The sequence below is a fragment of the Odocoileus virginianus genome, chromosome 3 (assembly GCF_023699985.2).
Source record: "Odocoileus virginianus isolate 20LAN1187 ecotype Illinois chromosome 3, Ovbor_1.2, whole genome shotgun sequence".
Classification (NCBI taxonomy): Eukaryota; Metazoa; Chordata; class Mammalia; order Artiodactyla; family Cervidae; genus Odocoileus; species Odocoileus virginianus.
The window spans coordinates 75,075,445-75,095,689 of NC_069676.1; the positions used below are offsets into that span (position 1 = coordinate 75,075,445).

At 42.9% G+C, this 20,245-nt stretch overlaps 1 protein-coding gene across 7 annotated transcripts in view; it reads left to right on the top strand.

Annotated features, from left to right (window-relative positions):
* The window catches only part of TENM2 (teneurin transmembrane protein 2), a 1,355,454-nt gene that overhangs the window by 1,059,863 nt on the left and 275,346 nt on the right, over positions 1 to 20,245 (top strand). For all 7 annotated transcript variants that reach the window (XM_070465745.1, XM_070465746.1, XM_070465747.1 and 4 more), the window contains one exon: positions 2,258 to 2,496. In XM_070465745.1, coding sequence (XP_070321846.1) covers positions 2,258 to 2,496 — 239 coding nt within the window. The remainder of the gene's footprint in view (positions 1 to 2,257; positions 2,497 to 20,245) is intronic.

A 20,245-nucleotide genomic window follows, 5' to 3' on the forward strand; every position in this document is an offset into this window, starting at 1 on the left:
ATATCCACTAGATGTTTTCCAGAAGATGAGTCGTCGTTTTGAACAAGATACAGCCTGGCACCTTTGAAGTCTCATAAGTGGCACACAAAAAGGGAGAAAATCTATTGTGGGAGAATTGATGGTCCCTGAAGTATCCTTAGAATGACAGGCTTCTGACCCCTGAGGAAGGGCTCTGTTAGGGGTCAACAGTACGTTACCCTGTTGTCATGCCATAATTCTAGACAAGGGCACCTTATTCACTTAGCAGGCAAAAACATTTCCAAAGAAAGAACCATGACCTAGCAAAAAAGCTAATAACCATAAGGTTACCAAAGAGGAAAGAGAGGTTGGAGTGTGGAGTGGGGGTAGTAAGGAGTTTGGGATTAACAGGTACACACTATTGTATATAAGATAGATAAATAACAGGGACCTACTGTATTGCACAGGGAACTATATTCAATATCTTGTAATAACCTAAAACGGAAAAGAATCTGAAAAAGAATATATATTTATGTATATGTGTGTGTGTATAGTCACTTTGCCATATACTTGAAACTAATGCAGCATTGTATATCAACTATACATCAGTTTTTTTAAATGAAAAAAAGAAAGAACCAGGATCACATGATCTAAAGAGGCAGTCTCAGAAGAGAAAGCAAAATGAAGGGAGGAAAACAGCCCAGAAGGAAGACTCAAGGGAGAGACAGTTTAGGGAAAAAGTTAAGAGCACAGTCTTTAGTATAAGACAGAGCTCACAGTTTAAATCCTTGAACAGTTGCTTAACTTCGCTAAGTCTGATTTCTCAAATCTTAAATGGAAATATTATGATACTTAGTTTGTAAATAGTTGTGACAATATATTTCAAGTACTTTTATTTTTTTAATTGACATATAGTTGATTAACAATGTTGTGTTATAATGAACAATTATTAATAATTAACAATTATTGCTGCTATACAGCAAAGGGAATCAGTTATATATATATACATTATTTTTCATATTCTCCATTCTGGTTTATCACAGGATATTGAATATGGTTCCCTGTGCTATAGAGTAGGACCTTGTTGTTTATCCATCCTTATATATGCTAGTGTGCACCTGCTAAGCCCAAACTCCAACTCCATCCTTCCCCCACCCCCTGGAAACCACAAGATTTAAAGATTTTATTTCCAATTTTATATTCGTGATATGGGAAAAGGTCTTGGTTTCCACTCATCATGAATATCTTCTCAGCATTTATTTATTAAGTTTCAAACTTTATTTCCTCAAATTTTATGGCCCTTTTTCTAGTGTTCACACTTCATTTTGAAGGCAGTTAGTTACTCTTTCTCAAACCAAGGGCTTCACTTTTTTAAATTATTAGTAACTATAATTGTAGTTATTTGATTCATTTCTTTCTGCCCTCTCAGAGTTTCCTGATCTGAAGCTGATATCCTCTCTTGAGCTTTGGGTTGCTGGAAGGAAGTCTGTAGAACATGTGAATAACTTTATCCTTGATGTTAGTCTGTGTAGTAAAAATTCTGTTTTCCACTTGGTTTTAAAATTTTGATTTTCAGAACATTTCTGTTCATGTCAATATGTGGTAGAAACCATCACAATATTGTAAACTAATTATCCTCTAATTAAAAAAAAATTTTTTTAATTCTTTGTATCTCAGAGCTACATGTTTTAGCCTTTGAATGGAAAAAAAGAAAAGAAACTATTTTGTCACCCTTGAATCAGTGTCGGCCGATCAGTAGCAGGTCTTTTACCACTCTGGACATGAGCACATAGGTACAGAAAGCCTTTCCTTTATCAGAGGATATGGTTTGTGATACTCATTGCTGTTTTAACTGTGATTGCCTTTATATAGTACTCATGAAAAGATTGTAGAATTTTTTTGTTTAAAGTCATGACTATCAAATGTCATGTTCACCCCTCTGCCCATGACAGGGCAGGGTAGAAAATTAGGACTGTGTGTTGTGCTCACGCAGTCATGTCCAAGTCTTTGTGAGCCCATGGACTGCAGCCTGCCAGGCTCCTCTGTCCATGGAGATTCTCCAGGCAAGAATACTGGAGTGGGTTGCCAAGTCCTCCTCCAGAGGATCTTCCCAGCCCAGGGATGGAACCCAGGTCTCCTGCACTATGGGTAGATTCTTGACCACGGTGCTACTTGGGAAGCCCCAGTGAGGACTATATTCGTGCTGTGTCAAGCAGAGTTGGGGGGGAAGGAGAGCTGCTGGCTGACTGGTCTTCAATAGCCAGGATGCGGGTCCTGACTCTTTCCTCTCCCCTGGCAGGCACTTCCTCTTTAAGACGTCCTCGGGAAGCACGCCCCTGTTTAGCAGCTCCTCCCCGGGATACCCTTTGACCTCAGGAACGGTTTACACCCCGCCACCCCGCCTGCTGCCCCGCAATACGTTCTCCAGGAAGGCTTTCAAGCTGAAGAAGCCCTCCAAGTACTGCAGCTGGAAATGCGCCGCCCTCTCCGCCATCGCTGCCGCCCTCCTCCTGGCCATCCTGCTGGCGTATTTCATAGGTGAGTCCGGGCAGCTGTGACCAGGTGGGGCACGATCGCCCACTTGTGAACGGAGGGGACCTCTGTGGTCCGTTCCGTCGGCTTCTTGGCTCCTGCAGGGTGTAAACATGAGTGATGGATGGGAGTGCTTTTTCCCCTCCTGAAATCCATTTCACTTTGATGAGTTTCTCCTTCCTGATGCTAAATGACATTTATCAGAGGTGAAATTAAGCATCCTCACCGTATACTTCCTTGGAGATAAGCTGAAAATTGTCATTGCTGTCAACCCCTCCCTCATTGCTCAAGCAGCCTTCTGCTCTCCTCCATCTTGGATTTTTAACGCAGGTCTGGGCTCGGCAATTCATGCAGCATTGGTTAAACTCCAGCCAGCCAAAAACTGGATAGAAGAGTAGCCATCAGCAGGCCTGGACCGTTGTGATTGCAAGGAAAGTCAGAGTGGCTAGCTGATTTTAGACCTGGGGAACAGAAACGGGACTGAGGGACCGAAGCATCCAGCCAGGTCTTCGTAGGGAATCAAGCCTCCTAGACCCAGTGGATCTTGCCCACCTCTTCTCCTTCAACTCTGTTCCTTCATGTCTCATCTCACACGCTGCTGAATCTGAATCAGATGCACCTCCCACACCAGCTGTGATTCTGGGTTGAGCTCAGGGTGTGAGCTAGGATAGCAGATTGATAAAGTTGCCGGAGTATGTTTCTTCACCCACTGGGGATGTTGCTGTGCATCCACGGGGTATGGCCTTCTAACTGTGGGAAGCAGCAGACGCCAGGGGTTCAGGGACAGGGTGCCCCCTGCATTAGAGCATCCTGAGCTGGGCACAAAGCCTGCTCGTAGCTCCTGGCCCCAACTAAGAGCCCCTAGCACTGCTGCTTTGTCAGCTGAGCTTGCCAGCGGCAGATCTCCTGGCCCAGGCAGAGGCCACGGTGACATTTGTTTAAGTTTATTTGAAACACTGGATGGTTCTGGCATGGTTTCAGGGCTGCTCTGTCAGGCCTCCCCAGTTTGGCTGTGCTGTGTTGCAAAGCAAACCTATAAAACACAGGCAGAAAAAGAGACTGGCTCTAAATGAGTTCTCAGCACGTTTGCTCAGTTCCTTCCCATTTCCAAGAGGGAAAATAAAAAACAACCCTGATCATTCTCGTTTTGCCCTTTCTACCAATATAAACCCTCCTCTCTCTCTCTCACTTTCTTCATCCTCAGGCAGCCAGCAAGGTGCCTGCCAGAGGATAAGCTGGTCCGGAGCTTCCCAGACCACGGTGCTCGAGCTTGCCTGGAGGCAAAGGAGACACCTGTGCTTCCCCAGAGATCTGGGGCCTTGCACAGAGCAAAGCACAGCAGACCAAAACCTGCTGGAAGGGTTTCACTCTCTTTCACTAAATATTGTCGCTGTGCTCATCTTAATATGGAAAACTAAGTTTGTGCAGCCCTTGTTATTTGCATCTCTCAGGAGTGAGTGCCCTCTGGAAGTAAGCACATTGACACTCTGGGGAAAGGCACCCTGTTTATTTGGGGCTTTGCAAAATCCTTTGTACTTTAAACCCCAGCTCTGCATGTAGGCTGAGGTCAGATACCCGGGCACCCCTAATTGAAAGTCATGTCTGCTTCTCACTTACCTCTTGATGAAGGATAGAGTCAGGGATAGCCTGGAGGAGGTCGCTTGGGTGGAATCTTCTCTGTCCTTCAAGGTAGCTTTGTGGGCTTCTCCAGGTAACTGTTCAGGGGTGGGGCTTGGTGGAAGCAAATTCAAAATGCCTTCAGGATCCTTGCTTGATTTGTCTATGTGTCAGAAATTTCAGAAAGGGTCCATGAGCTCACTTTTTGGGCTTCAGTGTTCTGCTGGGCTGGTGGGCACCATGCGGAGCTCAGATATAGAGACTGTCTGCTTCTGCCAATAAGGTCCCCGGTGCAGCTCCTTCTCTTCTCGCAGAGAAATAGATGGCTACTGCCTGATTTATTGAGCTTGATAGTTAAAATATAATGCTTTCTGTAGGGTGATCGTATAAATGGGAAATGGTGTAGCGAGAGTTTAATGTTTTAATCGGGTATGTAACTTGTAAGTGATGGATTAGGAAACATATTTATCCTCGGTCTGGAGGCTACTGGAAACTGGACCCAAGCATCTTAGGATGGTTTATTAGTTTATAATCCATCATTTCCTATTATGTATGCTTTAGGTAAGATTATGCTTTGACCCTGGAGTATTGAAGAATAGTTTATGACTCAAAATGAGTGATGGAAGGGGCTGATTCACCCAGCAGTCTTGGTAGTGCCAAGGCTACTCTCGGCCACTCTCCAAAGGTGAGGGCAGGTCTGCAAGCATGGTGAAGCATCTGGATCTGGAGGATGCCTGATTTAGGAACTCAGGGAGCCGGAGGGATTTCTGACCTTGACCCCAGTGAGCCCTTTCCCTGTGGCCTTGACTAAATTGTTTTCCTTTTGGGTCTTGGTTTCCTAAGTAAAACCTGGGAGTGATGGTTATTGACATTCAGAAACTCTAAAGTATGATGAGGATTAATTAATGTGTATAAATCACTTTGAAGAAGAAAAGCAGTATATTATTAATTACAGAACTGCAGGGACATAAAGAGTACATTGAAAACGCAGAGCAGAGTGCTGTCAGGAGCCACACATGATTGTGCCTACCTAGAAAACAAACCATCAGGCAGGACAGAAGGACAACATAGAAAGCAAAGCCCTTCTGTTAAGGAGGGCGATGATTTTAAGACCTGAGCCCGCTCTGACTCATGCATGACTCTGTGTTCTGCTGGAACATGACAGGTCCTGAAATTGACACATCCGCCCCAGGACAGTTATGGACAGGCACTGGATTCAGGCCTGCCAGGAACTCTGACAAATAGGCCAAATTATCTTCCTTTCGTGTTGAAACTTGCATGAAGTCTTTCCAGAAATGAGCAATTTGGAAACGTTCAGGCCCGTGACAGTTCTTCCATAGCCTCAGCCTGTGGGCAAGTGTAGATCAGAGTAACACCAGCCCTCGGGCAAAATGGAAGACGTGAGCCTTTACCAACTGTGGTGAGGTCCCCCGGTTCCTGCTCACGCAGCTGGGCTCTTTTCTGTGATGCTCTTCCATCAGATTCTTCCAGTGCCAGAGTCTCCCAGGGTACAAAACATCCTCAACTAAATTATTCTGAAAAGCTACATGAACCACTCGGGGACCATCTTATGCATCACTCAGCCCTTCGCCCAAATGGTTCCTCGAGAAGACTGGTTTTCGGAGAATTTGGCTGGGAAATGCACGAGAGCTTCCTGCTCAGGAAGTCGTCTGTTATCCTTGGGCTGCTCAAGTACTTTCATTGCCGGCAACAACAGAAATCCCTCTGGATCCCTGAGTTCCTAAAACATGTAACCAGCATGCTGTTTCTCACCTGTGTTATGCCAAGTCTACTAAGTTTTTCTCCTTATAGGGTGCATACAATAACTGGTTAATGCCTTCTGTTTGATTAGAATCGTTTCTCTATTTAAAGCACTTGTATATAATTATTGGCTTTCCTGGTGGCTCAGTCAGTAAAGAGTCTTCCTGCAATGAGGGAGACCTGGGTTCAATACCTGGGTCAGGAGGATCCCCTGGAGAAGGAAATGGCAACCCACTTCAGTATTCTTGCCTGGAGAATCCCATGGACAGAGGAGGCTGGCAGGCTACAGTCCATGGGGTCACAAGAATCAGACATGACTTAGTGACTAAACCACTACCATGTAATTATTAAATTTGAACCATACCCCAGCCCCCTAATATACACTCTGGCAGAAAACGAAATTGGCTTATTGCGATCCTTTCACAGTTGTTGCTGCTGAAGCCCAGAGGGTCTCAAGTCACATGGCTAGTTAGTTGCAGGACCAGGACTAAGCACTCATTCTCCTGATGCCTTGTCTAACATCTCTCCCTTGACTGCTCTCTCCTAAACATCATGGTTAGCCACATTTCCCAAATACTGCATGAAGCCTCAGTCATCCTTTTCGTAGCATCAGTTCACCCTACCTAATTCTGTCCTTATTAACAACTGAGAAAAATTGGTTCCCATCCTCCCCGAATCATCTTCTAAAAAAATAGGAAAAAGCCACATCTCCTGCTTAGTCTCCTAACCTGGCCTCATATTTCTGCTTTCCCAAATATCTTCTGTCACAGAGACCATCAAACTTTTTCAGTCAAAAGCTAGATAGTAAATATTTTTCGTTTTGCAGGTCATGCAGTCTGTTAGAACTCCACAGCTTTGCCGTTGTAATTCAAAAACAGCTGTAGATGGTGTGTCGACAAATGGCCGTAGCTTTTTTCCAGGCGTCTTTAATTGTAGCCACTGAAATTTTTATTTTATGTACTTTTCATGTGTCATGAAACACTATCCTTTTGATTTTTTTTTCACCCATTTAAAATGCAAAACTGTCCCCTACATCCATGTATTGTTGCCACAGTCTGCCAACCCCTGTCTGATTACATTACTATTCTTTTCCTAAAAATATCTTTTCAGACTATCTCCACCTTTACAAAAACAAACAAAAAAAACAGGCAACAAGATACACTACAGTGCTCTCAAACTGGCAGGAGTCCACTGTAAATGGTGATTGCCTATAATCCCACTTCATAATGAATGCTTTCATCTTATTTTCTGACCCAAACTAAAAGTGGAAAAAGTAATTCACTTTTCTCCCTAAGATAAAAAGTTTTTATAAGATAAAAGTTTCCTTCCCAGTAGACTGCTTAAAACACTGCCCCAACTCATGGATGGAATATAATTGCCAGGAACTTGACCACGTACTCACTTGCCCTCAATCTTTAGATTTCTCTGCAAAACTATTGCCTGTTTTTAAAGATGACTCAGCGCCTGACGCCTTCTTTGGTGAGATTTTCCAACAGGTCTTAACAATGCTGGGTCTCTGAATGACATCACTGCTTTCTTGTCCCGGGTTAACATTGTCGAGATCTCATTTCCTTATAAGGCAACAATATTCTTGCAGGGCTACCCCCATCAAGGAAGAAAGATGCTTGTAACGTATGACTTGGCTGTTTAAATCCAGATAATCCTCGAAATTCAAAGAAAGTCAAACACAACAGTTCAGCATGACGCGGGCCTCAGACCGTTGCCCCTGAGTTAAAAACAAGAGTCTTCTGTCAAAAATTCTTCACATGGCTGGGAGAGGAAGGGGAGTAGAGAGAGAGATAAGAGCATTTATGTCATCCTAAATTAGTTTTCAGCTCTTCAGATCCCTGCCAAACTAAAATACATATATATGTATTAGAAAGTCACCTTGTCTCTTCACTACAGTAATTCCTGCCAAATATGAAATACTGTGTTTTAAGTAAGCTGTTCACTGCTCTGCCTTCTGCCAGTCTCACTTTGATCTGGGAAGAACGCGGGCCATCAACATGTCAGGATGTTAAAAGTCTGGTAATTTGGGGTGCTTTCAGTTTCTTTTGAAAACAATGAGAGATTATTTTCTATGGAAACTAAAAGCCTACAATGTGTTTAAAGTTGCTACACTTGGAAATTGATGTGTTGAGACTCACGCTGATGAATCCTGCGTTCTCGGCTGCTATTTTGTGTATTCCCATCTCGCCGAATAGAACGGGTTTGGGGGAAAACATAAAGAAAATGACAGAAGATGATGAGAACAGTTAGTTTAACCTGGCTTTCTTCCTGAGGACACAGCCTAGGAGAAATGTCAGCCCTCCCTTTTCAAACTCACCACTCTTTGACTATCTAGAGAAATACTACACCTTCCCCTCCTATATGAATTCCAAATTATGTATTTATCTCCCATTATCTGAAGGGCAAAATGCTAATGATGATGTTTGAACAATCCAGCAAATAACATTTCCACCCAACTCCCCGGCCCTAGATCATCAAACCTCACAGTCAACCACAGAGATAAAGAGAACCGCCCACAAATAAGTCAGGGGACCCAGTTATGTTACGCATTCGATGTTAGTAGCAGACTTTTTATCTAATAGATATGCTAATGTGCTCTTAACTGGATAATAAAGTCCTGTCAGTGCTTCCACACTGGTGCATCTCTGGCAGTGGGGCTGCCATTTCCTAATGCCTGATTTCAAGAGGATCTGTCGACTTACAGAAAGTAAATTAAGTCATTGGCTGGGTCCCCCTCACCTAGCCACCGTACGGCAACATTTGTATCTCATGTTTGACATTCAGAAAAGATGAGTTCCTCTGCTGAAGGGAAGGAGGTGTTTTTGCTTTCCTCTCCAAGGTGCCTGTCAGAAATCAAGGTAGTTGGGGGCGGAGGGGAGGGATAAACTAGGAGTTGGGATTAACAGATACACACTACTATAAAATAGGTAAACAACAAAGACCTGCTGAAGACTGCAAGGAACTGTATTCAGTGTCTTGTAATAACCTAAATGGAGAAGAATCTGAAAAATAGTGTATGTTTGCATGTATATGTATATGTAGGGGCTTCCCCTGATGGCTCAGCAGATAAGAATCCACCTGCAGTGCAAGGAGAGGCAGGAGATCCGGGTTCAGTTCCTGTATCAGGAAGATCCCCTGGAGGAGGACATGGCAACCAATTCCAGTATTCTTGCCTGGAAAATCCCATGAACAGAGGAGCCTAGTGGGCTACTTATCCATGGGGTCACAAAGAGAGACATGACTGAAGTGACTGAGTACATGCACGCGTGCGCGCACACACACACAGTATATACATATATAAATTGAATTACTTTGCATCTGAAGCAAACAAAACATTGTAAATCTACTATACTTCAATAGAAAAAAATAACAATAAATGCAAAAATCAAGATAACCAGGCAATACAGGGCTTTCTACCATCATGCGTAGACTTGACTGGTGAGAATGAAGAAGAAATCTTGGGTCCTAACGCAATACAGCATCTTAATGCAAAACGAGGAAGTAGGTGACGCAGCCCCGTGGACCCCTTGGGTCCATGTTCTTAAGGAACACAGTAAGGAAACAGGGTGCTGTTATCGTCTGCTAGCCCAGGGCACTGTGCCTCCACAAGAGATAGAGTGTTAGGTGGACAAGGATGGAGTGCCCACCACTTGTCTGTCCCTTGAGTCACCATTCAGCTCTGTCCTGGACTCTCTGTGTGGCAGTTGTCTCTCTAGCCATCGTCAGTCCAGAAGCAGTTCAGTTTAGTCGCTTCTGTTAGGTCCATACCACTTCTGTCCTTTATTGAACCCTTCTTTCCATGAAATGTTCCCTTGGTATCTCTAATTTTCTTGAAGACCTCTCTAGTCATTCCCATTCTGTTATTTTCCTGTATTTCTTTGCATTGATCACTGAGGAAGGCTTTCTTATCTCTCCTTGCTTTTCTTTGGAACTCTGCATTCAGATGGGGATATCTTTCCTTCTCTCCTTTGCCTTTCACTTCTCTTCTTTTCTCAGCTATTTGTAAGGCCTCCTAGACAACCATTTTGCCTTTTTGCATATCTTTTTCTTGGGGATGGTCTTGATCCCTGCCTCCTGTATAGTGTCACAAACTTCCATCCACAGTTCATCAGGCACTCTGTCTATCAGATCTAATCCCTTGAATCTATTTCTCATTTCCACTGTATAATCATAAGGGATTTGATTTAGGTCATATCTGAATGGTCTAGTGGTTTTCCCTATTTTCTTCAATTTTAGTCTGAATTTGGCAATAAGGAGTTTACGATCTGAGCCATAGTCAGCTCCTCATCTTGTTTTTGCTGACTACATAGAGCTTCTCCATCTTTGGCTGCAAAGAATGTAATCAGTCTGATTTCAGTATTGACCATCTGGTGACGTCCACGTGTAGAGTCGTCTCTTGTGTTGTTGGAAGAGGTTTGCTATGACCAGTGTGTTTTCTTGGCAAAACCCTATTAGCCTTTGCCCTGCTTCATTCTGTAGTCCATGGCCAATTTTGCCTGTTACTCCAGGTACTTCTTGACTTCCTATTTTTGCATTCCAGTCCCCTATAATGAAAAGGACATCTTTTTTGGGTGTTATTTCTAGAAGGTCTTATAGGTCTTCATAGAACCATTCAGCTTCAGCTTCTTCAGCATTACTGTTTGGGGCATAGACTTGGATTACTGTGATATTGAATGGTTTGCCTTGGAAACGAACAGAGATCATTCTGTCTCTCTCTGTGATAGTTGTCTCTCTAGCCGTCATCAGTCCAGAAGCAGTAGTCAAGCATTATTATCTCTGTCTCTCTCTCTACACACTTTATTTGTCTGGATCGCTTAGGATGGCCACTAATCCCACAGATCCCCATTTTCGGAGTCTTTCATTTGTTCATTTCTTTGTTTCATGATTTAAGATTCTGTGCACCACTTTGAATTATTTCATTCTACTCTGTACCTCTAACATGGTTGCAGAGGTTCTCACCCTGCCTTGGTAATTACAAAAGAAACAGTTTGATGAGATGGAAAGCACATATGTGGGCATTGATGTCAGAGACTAGGGTTCAATTTCTCATGTATATACTTAAAAGCCATATGACTATGGACTTGATGTTTAATCTCACTGCACCCAAGTTTCCCACCCAAAACAGTAGGGATAACTCCTGCCTTGTAAAAAGGCTTCGAGTATTCATTTAATTGATACATGCATACAACTTTTCTTTAAATCTAATGCATGTATGCATTCATATGTGCTCAGGCATGTCCAACTCTTTGCAACCCCATGGACTGCTGCCCATCAGGCTCCTCTGTCCATGGGATTTCCAAGGCAAGAATACTGGAGTGGGTTGCCATTTGCTCCTCCAGATGACCTTCCCAACCCAGGGATCAAACCCACGTTTCCAGTGTCTCCTGCATTGCAGGTGAATTCTTTAGCACTGAGCCCATGAGGGAAGCCCCTCAAATCCAATATGTTGTCTTATATGAGGTGATATTTCTGTTCATACCCCCAAGGAGAGAGAAGGTTGTCAGTTAAAATATGGCATGTTTACTTAGCATTTACAATTTGTATTTTTAGGAGAAAGTAGACACAGACCACCTGGATTGATATGCGACCATGTGTATAAAGAGATCCTAAGTCACACCAGCAGACCAGTGTGCTGCCTGGTCGGCCTCAGTTGTAAGAAAACACCAATTTTGAAGGAGCATCCTGACTCCAGAAATGTGAAAATGTTAAAAAAAAAAAAGAGAGAGAGTAATCGAATCTTAGAACAGGTGAAATATGGTGGTACCTGGTGCATAACCAGAAGCTCAACTAAATGCAGTTATTGTGATTATTGTATTCACTGCCACACTCCTCAGCAGGTACAGTGAGAGGCCTCAAGCAAGTCCTTGGGTCGTCGTATCTTCAAAACAGTGCCTCGTACCTCACGAGCAATCTGTACACATTTGTTGAGTTGATGAATGCTAATCAGGGTTAGGGCTGAGTTGAGCCAATTGTGGAGGGCATTTCTCAGGTGCCCAGAATCCCTGGTTTCTAGCTTTACTTGTTCCCCATGTCAAGAGAAGTTGCGGGTTCCTGGATGTAATTGTAATTGCCTGTTCCCAAATCACGTTCCCAAGTTAGAGAGCATTTAGGCGAAGGAGCAGTGAGGTGGGCTGTTGTGTAAGCACCACACTGAAACCCTCTAGCAGGAACCCGTGATTCCCTGAAATCAAAAGAGCCAGCTGAGCGAAACTGGGAAGTGTTTGTGTCTGGCACACGGCCAGCATTTGGCACTCACATTACAGAAGTGTAGCAGGATTCAGTTGGAGTTCAAGGTGAAGAAGCAAATAATGGCATAAATCTGAAAGTCTGCTGGCTGCTTCTCTGTAAATGAGGATGTGCTAAGAAATGAAAACAATTGCTACAAGGCACCAAGTAGCGAAAGGAACTATTATATGGTGAATTAGGTCCTGTGTACACAAGCCATATAGAATCTTTCATGCCCTGCAATACCCTGCGTAGCTTTATAGCTTCATATGATGGAAACTTGACCCCCAAAGCGAACTTTTAAAACATTTGTATTTCCCTTGAGGTCACCTTAAACCAGATTTCTTGTGTCCTTCATGGAAAATGCCTTTAGAGAAAATTCTACCTTGGTTGTAAAGAAGAGACCCTCAGAATTTTTGCCTGAGCCCTTTTGTCATCAAATAAATCTTTTATTAAATTGATGTCTCGTAAGAAGATCCTCTGCACTAGGAGAGCAAATGGTCTATCAACTATATTAACATATTTAATATTACCATTAAAAAAGAGGATAATGCATTGCACGTTCCACTAATTTCATTTTTTATCTTACCGACTTCTCGCCTTAAATAAATATATAAATATCAGAGTGTTTCAGAAAACAGTCCTCAGCTACATGTTGATAAGAAAAGAGCTTTGCAAAAGAAAAGCTCTCCATTCTTGGAGAGAGAGAGGAATTTATAAGATATATAGTACGTATCATCTTTCAAAGGCTTTTTCTTTTTTCTCCTAAAAGTCAGACCTATGAGTGGGAAGGGAGGATGAGCTTTGCTTCCAGTCTTTACGTTTCTTTCATCGTGACTATCTGCACAGCGGTTAGGGAAGGCCTTTCCCTGGGGATGGGTTTTCAGTGGAGTTAGGTCATTTATGGGAAGATTTGTGCGAACGTGTTCAGTACTCCTGTTAGGGACTCTGATCTTTGGAAGAAAAAGGCATATTGCCTTGCTTTGGACTTTGCAGTCACGATGCAGTTCTATCAGTTTGCTTACTTATGTTAACACCACAAATATTTTAGGCATGACATTAATGAAGGTTAGGTTAGGCTCCATCATATTCCACAGGGAAAGGTTAAGTGGCACTGTGTCAGATGCTTTCTCTTCTCCAGGCCATGATAAACAAGAGGACATCTTTCAAGGAACTTTAGTGTGCCTTTGAACTAGACGCATTTTGGAAATGGACTGTAAGGCTCCCTTATGACCTCAGTTGTACAAACACAGATTTCTGGGGTGTTAGAGTACATGTGTTTCATAAGATGATTTGTAGACTTCCTGAATCTCAGGAGAATTGTGGGTAGACATTTTTACCATGAAAAAAGTTATTGTAACTTTATATATTAATTTTATGTGTTATTAATTTTATATTAATTTAAAATGTATTAAATATATTACATTAATTTTATGTGTTTTTGTTGGGGAAGAAATATTTAGGTGAGCTACTGTCCAGTCACATTGTATGCTGGACCAGCTTCGGAATCTAGGACATTTTTACTTTAAATGTTTTCCTAGACCTAGAGTCTAATGAACAACCCCCTAAAACAGTACATTTAATAGAAAGCTTAGCACCTGGGTAAGTTATATTTTGCACTGACGACTTATGCATGATGTTAATCAGACACATACAATAGTGATAGAGGCATCTGATTTTCATTTTTCCCAGTTCCAACAGAGAATCAAAGCTTTTATCCTGAAAAACTTTGTTTAATGCATGGTATGAATCAGTGATCAGCCATTCATTTTTTTCCACTAGAAATGTGAAGTAGTCTAACCATTTTACAATAAGAAATTGAGGAGATTTGTGTCTGTTTTTACCCAATTTGGTTTTGTCCAATGTAGGCATTATCTCCTCCTGAATTTACTTGAACAACTATCAAACTTCCAAATAAAAAAGCTTACACTTCGTAAGACCATACCAGTGATGAGTGAAGAGCCAAAGAAGGAAGAATAAATACTAAAAAGAATGAGATGAAATTAAGACTAGAAATAAGAACAAGGCTTAAGCGGCTGTGAATAGAATAATTAAAAATGTTACCTAGCAATGGAAACTACAAAATGCCATGTATCAAGCAGGATAAAACATGGCACAATTAGAAGACACAAGTATGGTGGGGGGGAAAAAAATGACACCCAGCATACCAAATTACACGTAATCTTCTGCACAATTTCTAGAACCAATACATCCAGGCAAGGTAATGAAATGGAGAGCTATCCTGGAGAATTGCTTGGGGGTGCAGTTTTACTACCTCATCTTACATCATTAAACTTTTGGTTCCCTCATGAGCTACTTAGATAAATAACAGTAGACAGCTCGACATTTATCCAAATAAACCAGAAAGCTACCATGATAAAGGAAATTGAATTTATAGACATGGCAGGCTCTTGCCTAATAGATGAGAGTAATGTGTTCAATGATGAGCATCAATCTATATTTCAGATACAGTGTACAAAGTTCTTGGGGGGTGGGAGCTCTCAAAATACCTCCTCCTCCAAATTCATTTCTCACTAAGGTAAGTTTATTTTCCGTTGTGTCTAATTGATATCCATGTAATTCCACTACCATCTTTGCTACTGCAAGTGATGTGAGAGATGGAAAGAATGACCATGGGTGTTGGTTCCCAGGAGAGCACTGAAAGTTGGGGATCAGGAATCACTTTTGTCTTCAGTGTTGTCTTTTGGAATGACCCTTGCAGCCAGAGGGTGAGGATATTTGTTTTTAATTATGTGAGGGCATTCTCCAAGTCTTCAATCTTGATCAAAAATTGACAGGAGGAGAACTGTTTTATGTCACATCTTTTCTCTGCCTTATTTTGTATAATGATATATATTTTAAAAAAGTCCAGTAAATACTCTTTGAGTTAACCCTACAATTTTAGCAACCAATCCAATTCAGTGGATTTATAAACTTCTAGCATTTAGATGACTTAGTTGGTAAAGAATCCGCCTGCAGTGCAGGAGACCCAGGTTGGGAAGATCCCCTGGAGAAGGGAATGATTACCCATTCCGGTATTCTTGCCTGAGAAATCCCTGGACAGAGGAGGCTGGCGGGCTACAGCCCATAGGGCTACGAGAGTCGGACACGACTGAGCGACTAAACCACCAGCATTTTGTAAAGTTCCCTAATTCCTCATCAGACAGGCCTCTGTCTAGGACAGGACATGGCTATGCCCAGGCCAGTAGTCACTTACTGTTTACCCAAGTCCTGTCTGTTGGTGTGGGGGCAGGGCGTGGGGCAATGAAGGAGAAGGGAGAGGAGGTGTAAATGTGTCACACACCACTACTCCTGCAGACCCCGTCCTGAATATTCTGGTCAGAAACACTTTTTATCATGTGCGTATTTTAATAAAATATTTTGGCATGTAAATTCAGTCTGACTTTAAGGAAACCAGCTTCCAATCCTGCTTCTAAAGATTTGCTCTTTCATAATGTCTGCCTTTATTTGCACAGATATGGACGTCTCTGTTTCTCTCCCTTCCTCTCCTCTGTACATTTCACCTTCAAGTATACTTGGGGCACATCCAGATTTAGCTTTCTCTGTCAAGCTTAATTTTTTTTTAAGAAATGTGCATGCATTACTGTTAATTTTTTTAAAAGGTACTAGCCTGCTGATCTGTGGCTTTTCCCCAGCTCTCGTCTCCCCCACCCCTACCCCAACCCCCACCTTGGTTCTTTAGGTGTAGGTCATGGGGGTGAAAGTGCTCCCTAGAGGCTCATGGCTCTGACTTCTTCTGGGAGCACATATCTCTATTTCTTTTGTAGAGATAGGGATGCTAATTGCATGGTATTTTATTCTTCTCGTCAAAACTGACAGGAGTGAAGCCTTCTGGAAAGGTCAGCTGACCCAGCAGTGCTATCCTATCCTTATCGCAGAAAAATACCGATGGATTATTTTAATGTCAGAGGCAGATTGGAGAGCAGACCCGAAATACCCGTGACTAAATTTATCTCAAAGGAAGAAAAAGAATTGTCTGTCATGTTTGTATGACTAAGGGATTTATTAAGCGGGCTATGTACCCCACCCAGGGAGAATGCTGTCAAAACATGAAGAAGAAGAAAGCAGAGATCACAGAAAAGCCAAGCCTGAACTCTTCTCCTAATTGCATGTCTGAACACCCTTGCTAATTTTGCCCACTCCCTTTGATTCTTCACCACACACTGCTGCTGCCTCACCCCTAACTAAAAAACTTTACTGTGCTTATGTTTCCCACCACATCAAATTTGGAATCGACACGTACACACTGCTTTATTTAAAATGGATAACCAACAAGGTCTTGCTGTATAGAACAGAGAACTCAGCTCAATGTCACGTGGCAGCTTGGATAGGAGGGGCGTTCGGGGGAGACGGGATACATGTATATGTATCACTGAGTCCCATCACTGCTCACCTGAAATTATCACAGCCTTGTTAATCAGCTATGAAAAGGGAAAGTTGTAGTCGCTTAGCCATGTCTGACTCTTTGCAACCCCATGGACTGTAGCTCTCCAGGCTTCTCTGTCCATGGGATTCTCCAGGCAGGAATACTGGAGTGGGTTGCCATTCCTTCTCCAGGGGATCTTCTTAACCCAGAGATTGAACTGGAGTCTCCTGCATTGCAGGTGGATTCTTTACTGTCTGCGCCACCAGGGAATACTCCAATATAAAGTTTGGAACAAACAAACAAAACCAAAACAGCAAAACCAAAACCTAGCTAATTGAGAAGACACCCAGAATGGACTCTCGGCTTGTCGTCACATCCTTCAAAACTCATTTACCAGGTTAAACATAGCACAGGCACTTTCCTCTAAGGGCCAGCTGATCCAGACTCTCTCTCGGTCGAAATGTAAAGAAAGACTCCAGATCGGGAAAGTAACTAGGTGTGAATTGCAGAGAAATGTGTTGTGCAAACAGTGTTCAATTGTGGCTGATTCTCTTTCACATGAAAAAGTGGGGGTGCAGACCCTAATGGCAAAGAATGTAAAAAAAGAAAAATGACAGAGGAAGAAAAACGCATAAATGCCGCAAGAAAAAGTAAACATGCACCAGAGAGAAAATATACGGGGTGGCATCCCTTTGAGTGACTGTAGTGTATATGGTGTATATATTTTTTCCTGGGAAGATAAAGACAGCAGGAGGCCAGATGAATAGCTAGAGAGAATTATCATTTCCTCTGGCTTCTGTTGAACAAGAAAGAACCACGTATTCACCACTAGCCTAGTGAATAAGCTCAAGCCTCATGGTCAGTTCAGAAAATCCTCTGCCTTAGATTAAGCTGGTCTTTATTTTTTCACTGGATGATGAGGCTGCAGTTTTAGCCCATCTGTTCCCACCTCCGTCCCCAGCATCCTCAGAGACTGCATCCATTTATCTTCGAAAGCCAAAGAAAAGAGCATGATGTGAGAGGGAGAAGTAAAGCCGGTGGCCCGGGGAAGATTACTCTAATGCTGAGTGAGGAGACTGGAAATCTCTCCCCTAGAACCCTGTGATCTGGTGGAGTCCTGAGGTCCCAGCGCACAGGGGTGACCCCGTGTCTTGGCTGAAGATGTTCCGCATATGCGTAAAGATTCTCTGCGTAGAAAAGAATTTCAGGGGGAAGGGTGGGCTTTAATGTGTTTGAAAGCACATGAAGAATAACTCTGACATGCTTTCACCATAGCCTTGGAATCCCAAAATAAATAAGAGAAAAATTGTGATTTAAAATATAATTCCAAATACTAACTGGGCCCCGCTGTCTCGATGAGTAATAAGCTTCAATAAATGTGTGACAGGCACAAGGCTCTTCGGTATGAAGAGTAGTGAGGCCTCAGAAATAGAAATAGGTTTTTCATTACCTGAGGGATTAGGTTCAGCCTGGCTCTGGAGGCTGTTCCCGGGGCCACAGCTGCATCTTCGGCCCGCGGTCGTATTAACTGGTAATAGTAAAACAGGCACGCGTGGCCCAAAACAGCGATTTGTTTTAGGGAGGGAAGAAAGGTCGCTTTCTCCCGCTTAAGCCAGGATTACCATTGTTTATGACACATTTTTCCTTAAACTTCTCTCCCTTGGTGCTAATGAGCTACAATTTGAGTCAGGTCCCACCTGAGGGTGTGGGGTGGGTGGTGCTGCTGAAATCTACAAGGAAGCCAGCCATGGAGACATCAGCATGGTTGGGTATGGTAGATTGGTACCATTTTATTTTTTACCCATAGCAGATTCACCAACACACACACACGTGTGTATCTTTTTTTTTTTTATTGGAGTACAGTTGCTTTACAGTGTTATGTTAGTTTCTACTGTACAGAAAAATGAATCAGCCACACATGTACATATATGTATCCCTTTTGGACTTCCTTCCCTTTCAGGTCACCACAGACCATTAAAAGAGTTCCCTGTTTTATAAGCTGCTGTCTATGGGGTCGCAGAGTCGGACACGACTGAAGCGACTTAGCAGCAGCAGCAGCTGTTTTATATTGTAGGTTCTCACTAGTTATCTATTTTATACATAGAATCAATAGTGTGTATGTGTCCATCCCAATCTCCCAATTCCTCCCCCTCCTCCCCTTCCCCCTTGGTCGCTATCCATTCTTCTGAAGGTCATTATTCAGTCGCTCGGTTGTGTCTGACTATTTGTGACCCCATAGACTGCAGCACTCCAGGCTTCCCTGTCCTGCACCATCTCCCAGAGCTTGTTCAGACTCATGTCTCTTGAGTTGGTGATGCCATCCAACCATCTGAAGGTCGTACAAAGTTTTACTGTTTCATGGCAAACTCAGTTCTTCATTTGAGTTTTCCTGGTACAGGAACTCAGAAATTCAGCAGACTCACTCCCGGCCTCTCTTCTTCTCAGGACTGAGATATGTGGTCAAGAAACTAATTTGACCACATCCTGTCTCATGGGGGGGGGGGGGGGCAGAGGGGGAGAATCTTCAATGATGAGTTTTGAGAAAGGTTTTGGGACTAACTTGTAGAAGGGTACCCATGATGAGAAGAGTAGATTATCATTTGGGGATAGGTTTTCTTTTTCCTGCATTATCAACACAGGATTCCCTGCCTCTGTTCCTTCTTGACCCAAATAATAACTCATTGAAACTTTATACATCCAAGTCATTGTTCACCCAGATTAGGAAACCTGATTGGTAGTTATAATAATTCCTCATTTCAGGGTCAGCTGACATTAGAGCAGTCCAGTGCAAAAACACTTTGAATTTGGTTTAGGCAACTGGGTTCCAGGCTGAACCCTTGCTAACAGTGCTTTGGGGAAGGTGAATTCCCCAAAGAATTCAAGAAGGTGAGCACCTCCTGGATTTCAGTGATGAGGAGTGTTTGATAATAGTTTATAGTGATGGTGGCACCTTTTTTTAATAGTCTACAGGAAATTAAGCCAGTTAAGGACTTCCCTGGTGGCTCAGATGGTAAAGCATCTATCTACAATGCGGGAGGCCTGGGTTCGATCCCTGGGTCAGGAAGATTCCCTGGAGAAGGAAATGGCAACCCACTCCAGTACTCTTGCCTAGAAAATCCCATGGACGGAGGAGCCTGTTGCAGGCTACCGTCCATGGGGTCACAAAGAGTCGGACACGACTGAGCGACTTCGCTTTCACTTTCATGGGAAATTTAAAGTAGATTTTATTGTTATTATTGTTATTGCTCTCTGTGAATTCTTTCCAGAGAAAACACACAGATATGCTGAACTGCATGTTAGGGATTAGGCTATTGTGATATAGAGAAGAGGGGGCAACACCCCAAGCACTAGAGAAATTGAAGGTGACTGCGTGGAGTGAGTTCCAGGCTGACCCAGTCCTGGGAGGATGGAGAGAAAATGACCCAGAAGTGACTGAGAAGTGTTCAAGGCAGAGAAACTCCCAGGAGGGAAGGCGAGGGGCAGGAATGCAGAGGGTGAATGAGGGTAGTGAGCAGCTCAGCCAGTGAGTGGAAGGATGTGATGGAAGAGCTGTGGAAAATAGTAGGTGAGGTGCAGCAGGAAGAATTGATGGATGGCCTAGAAATCTGGCAGGAGGTTTAATTTGATTAATTTGGCAACAGGGAGGTGGTTTAAGTTCATAAGCGGGAGTATAATACAATAAAATTACGACATGATAGCATGTCAGTTACCTAGTAGATGCCCCATAAATATTTATTTGCTAATTGATTGAAGATT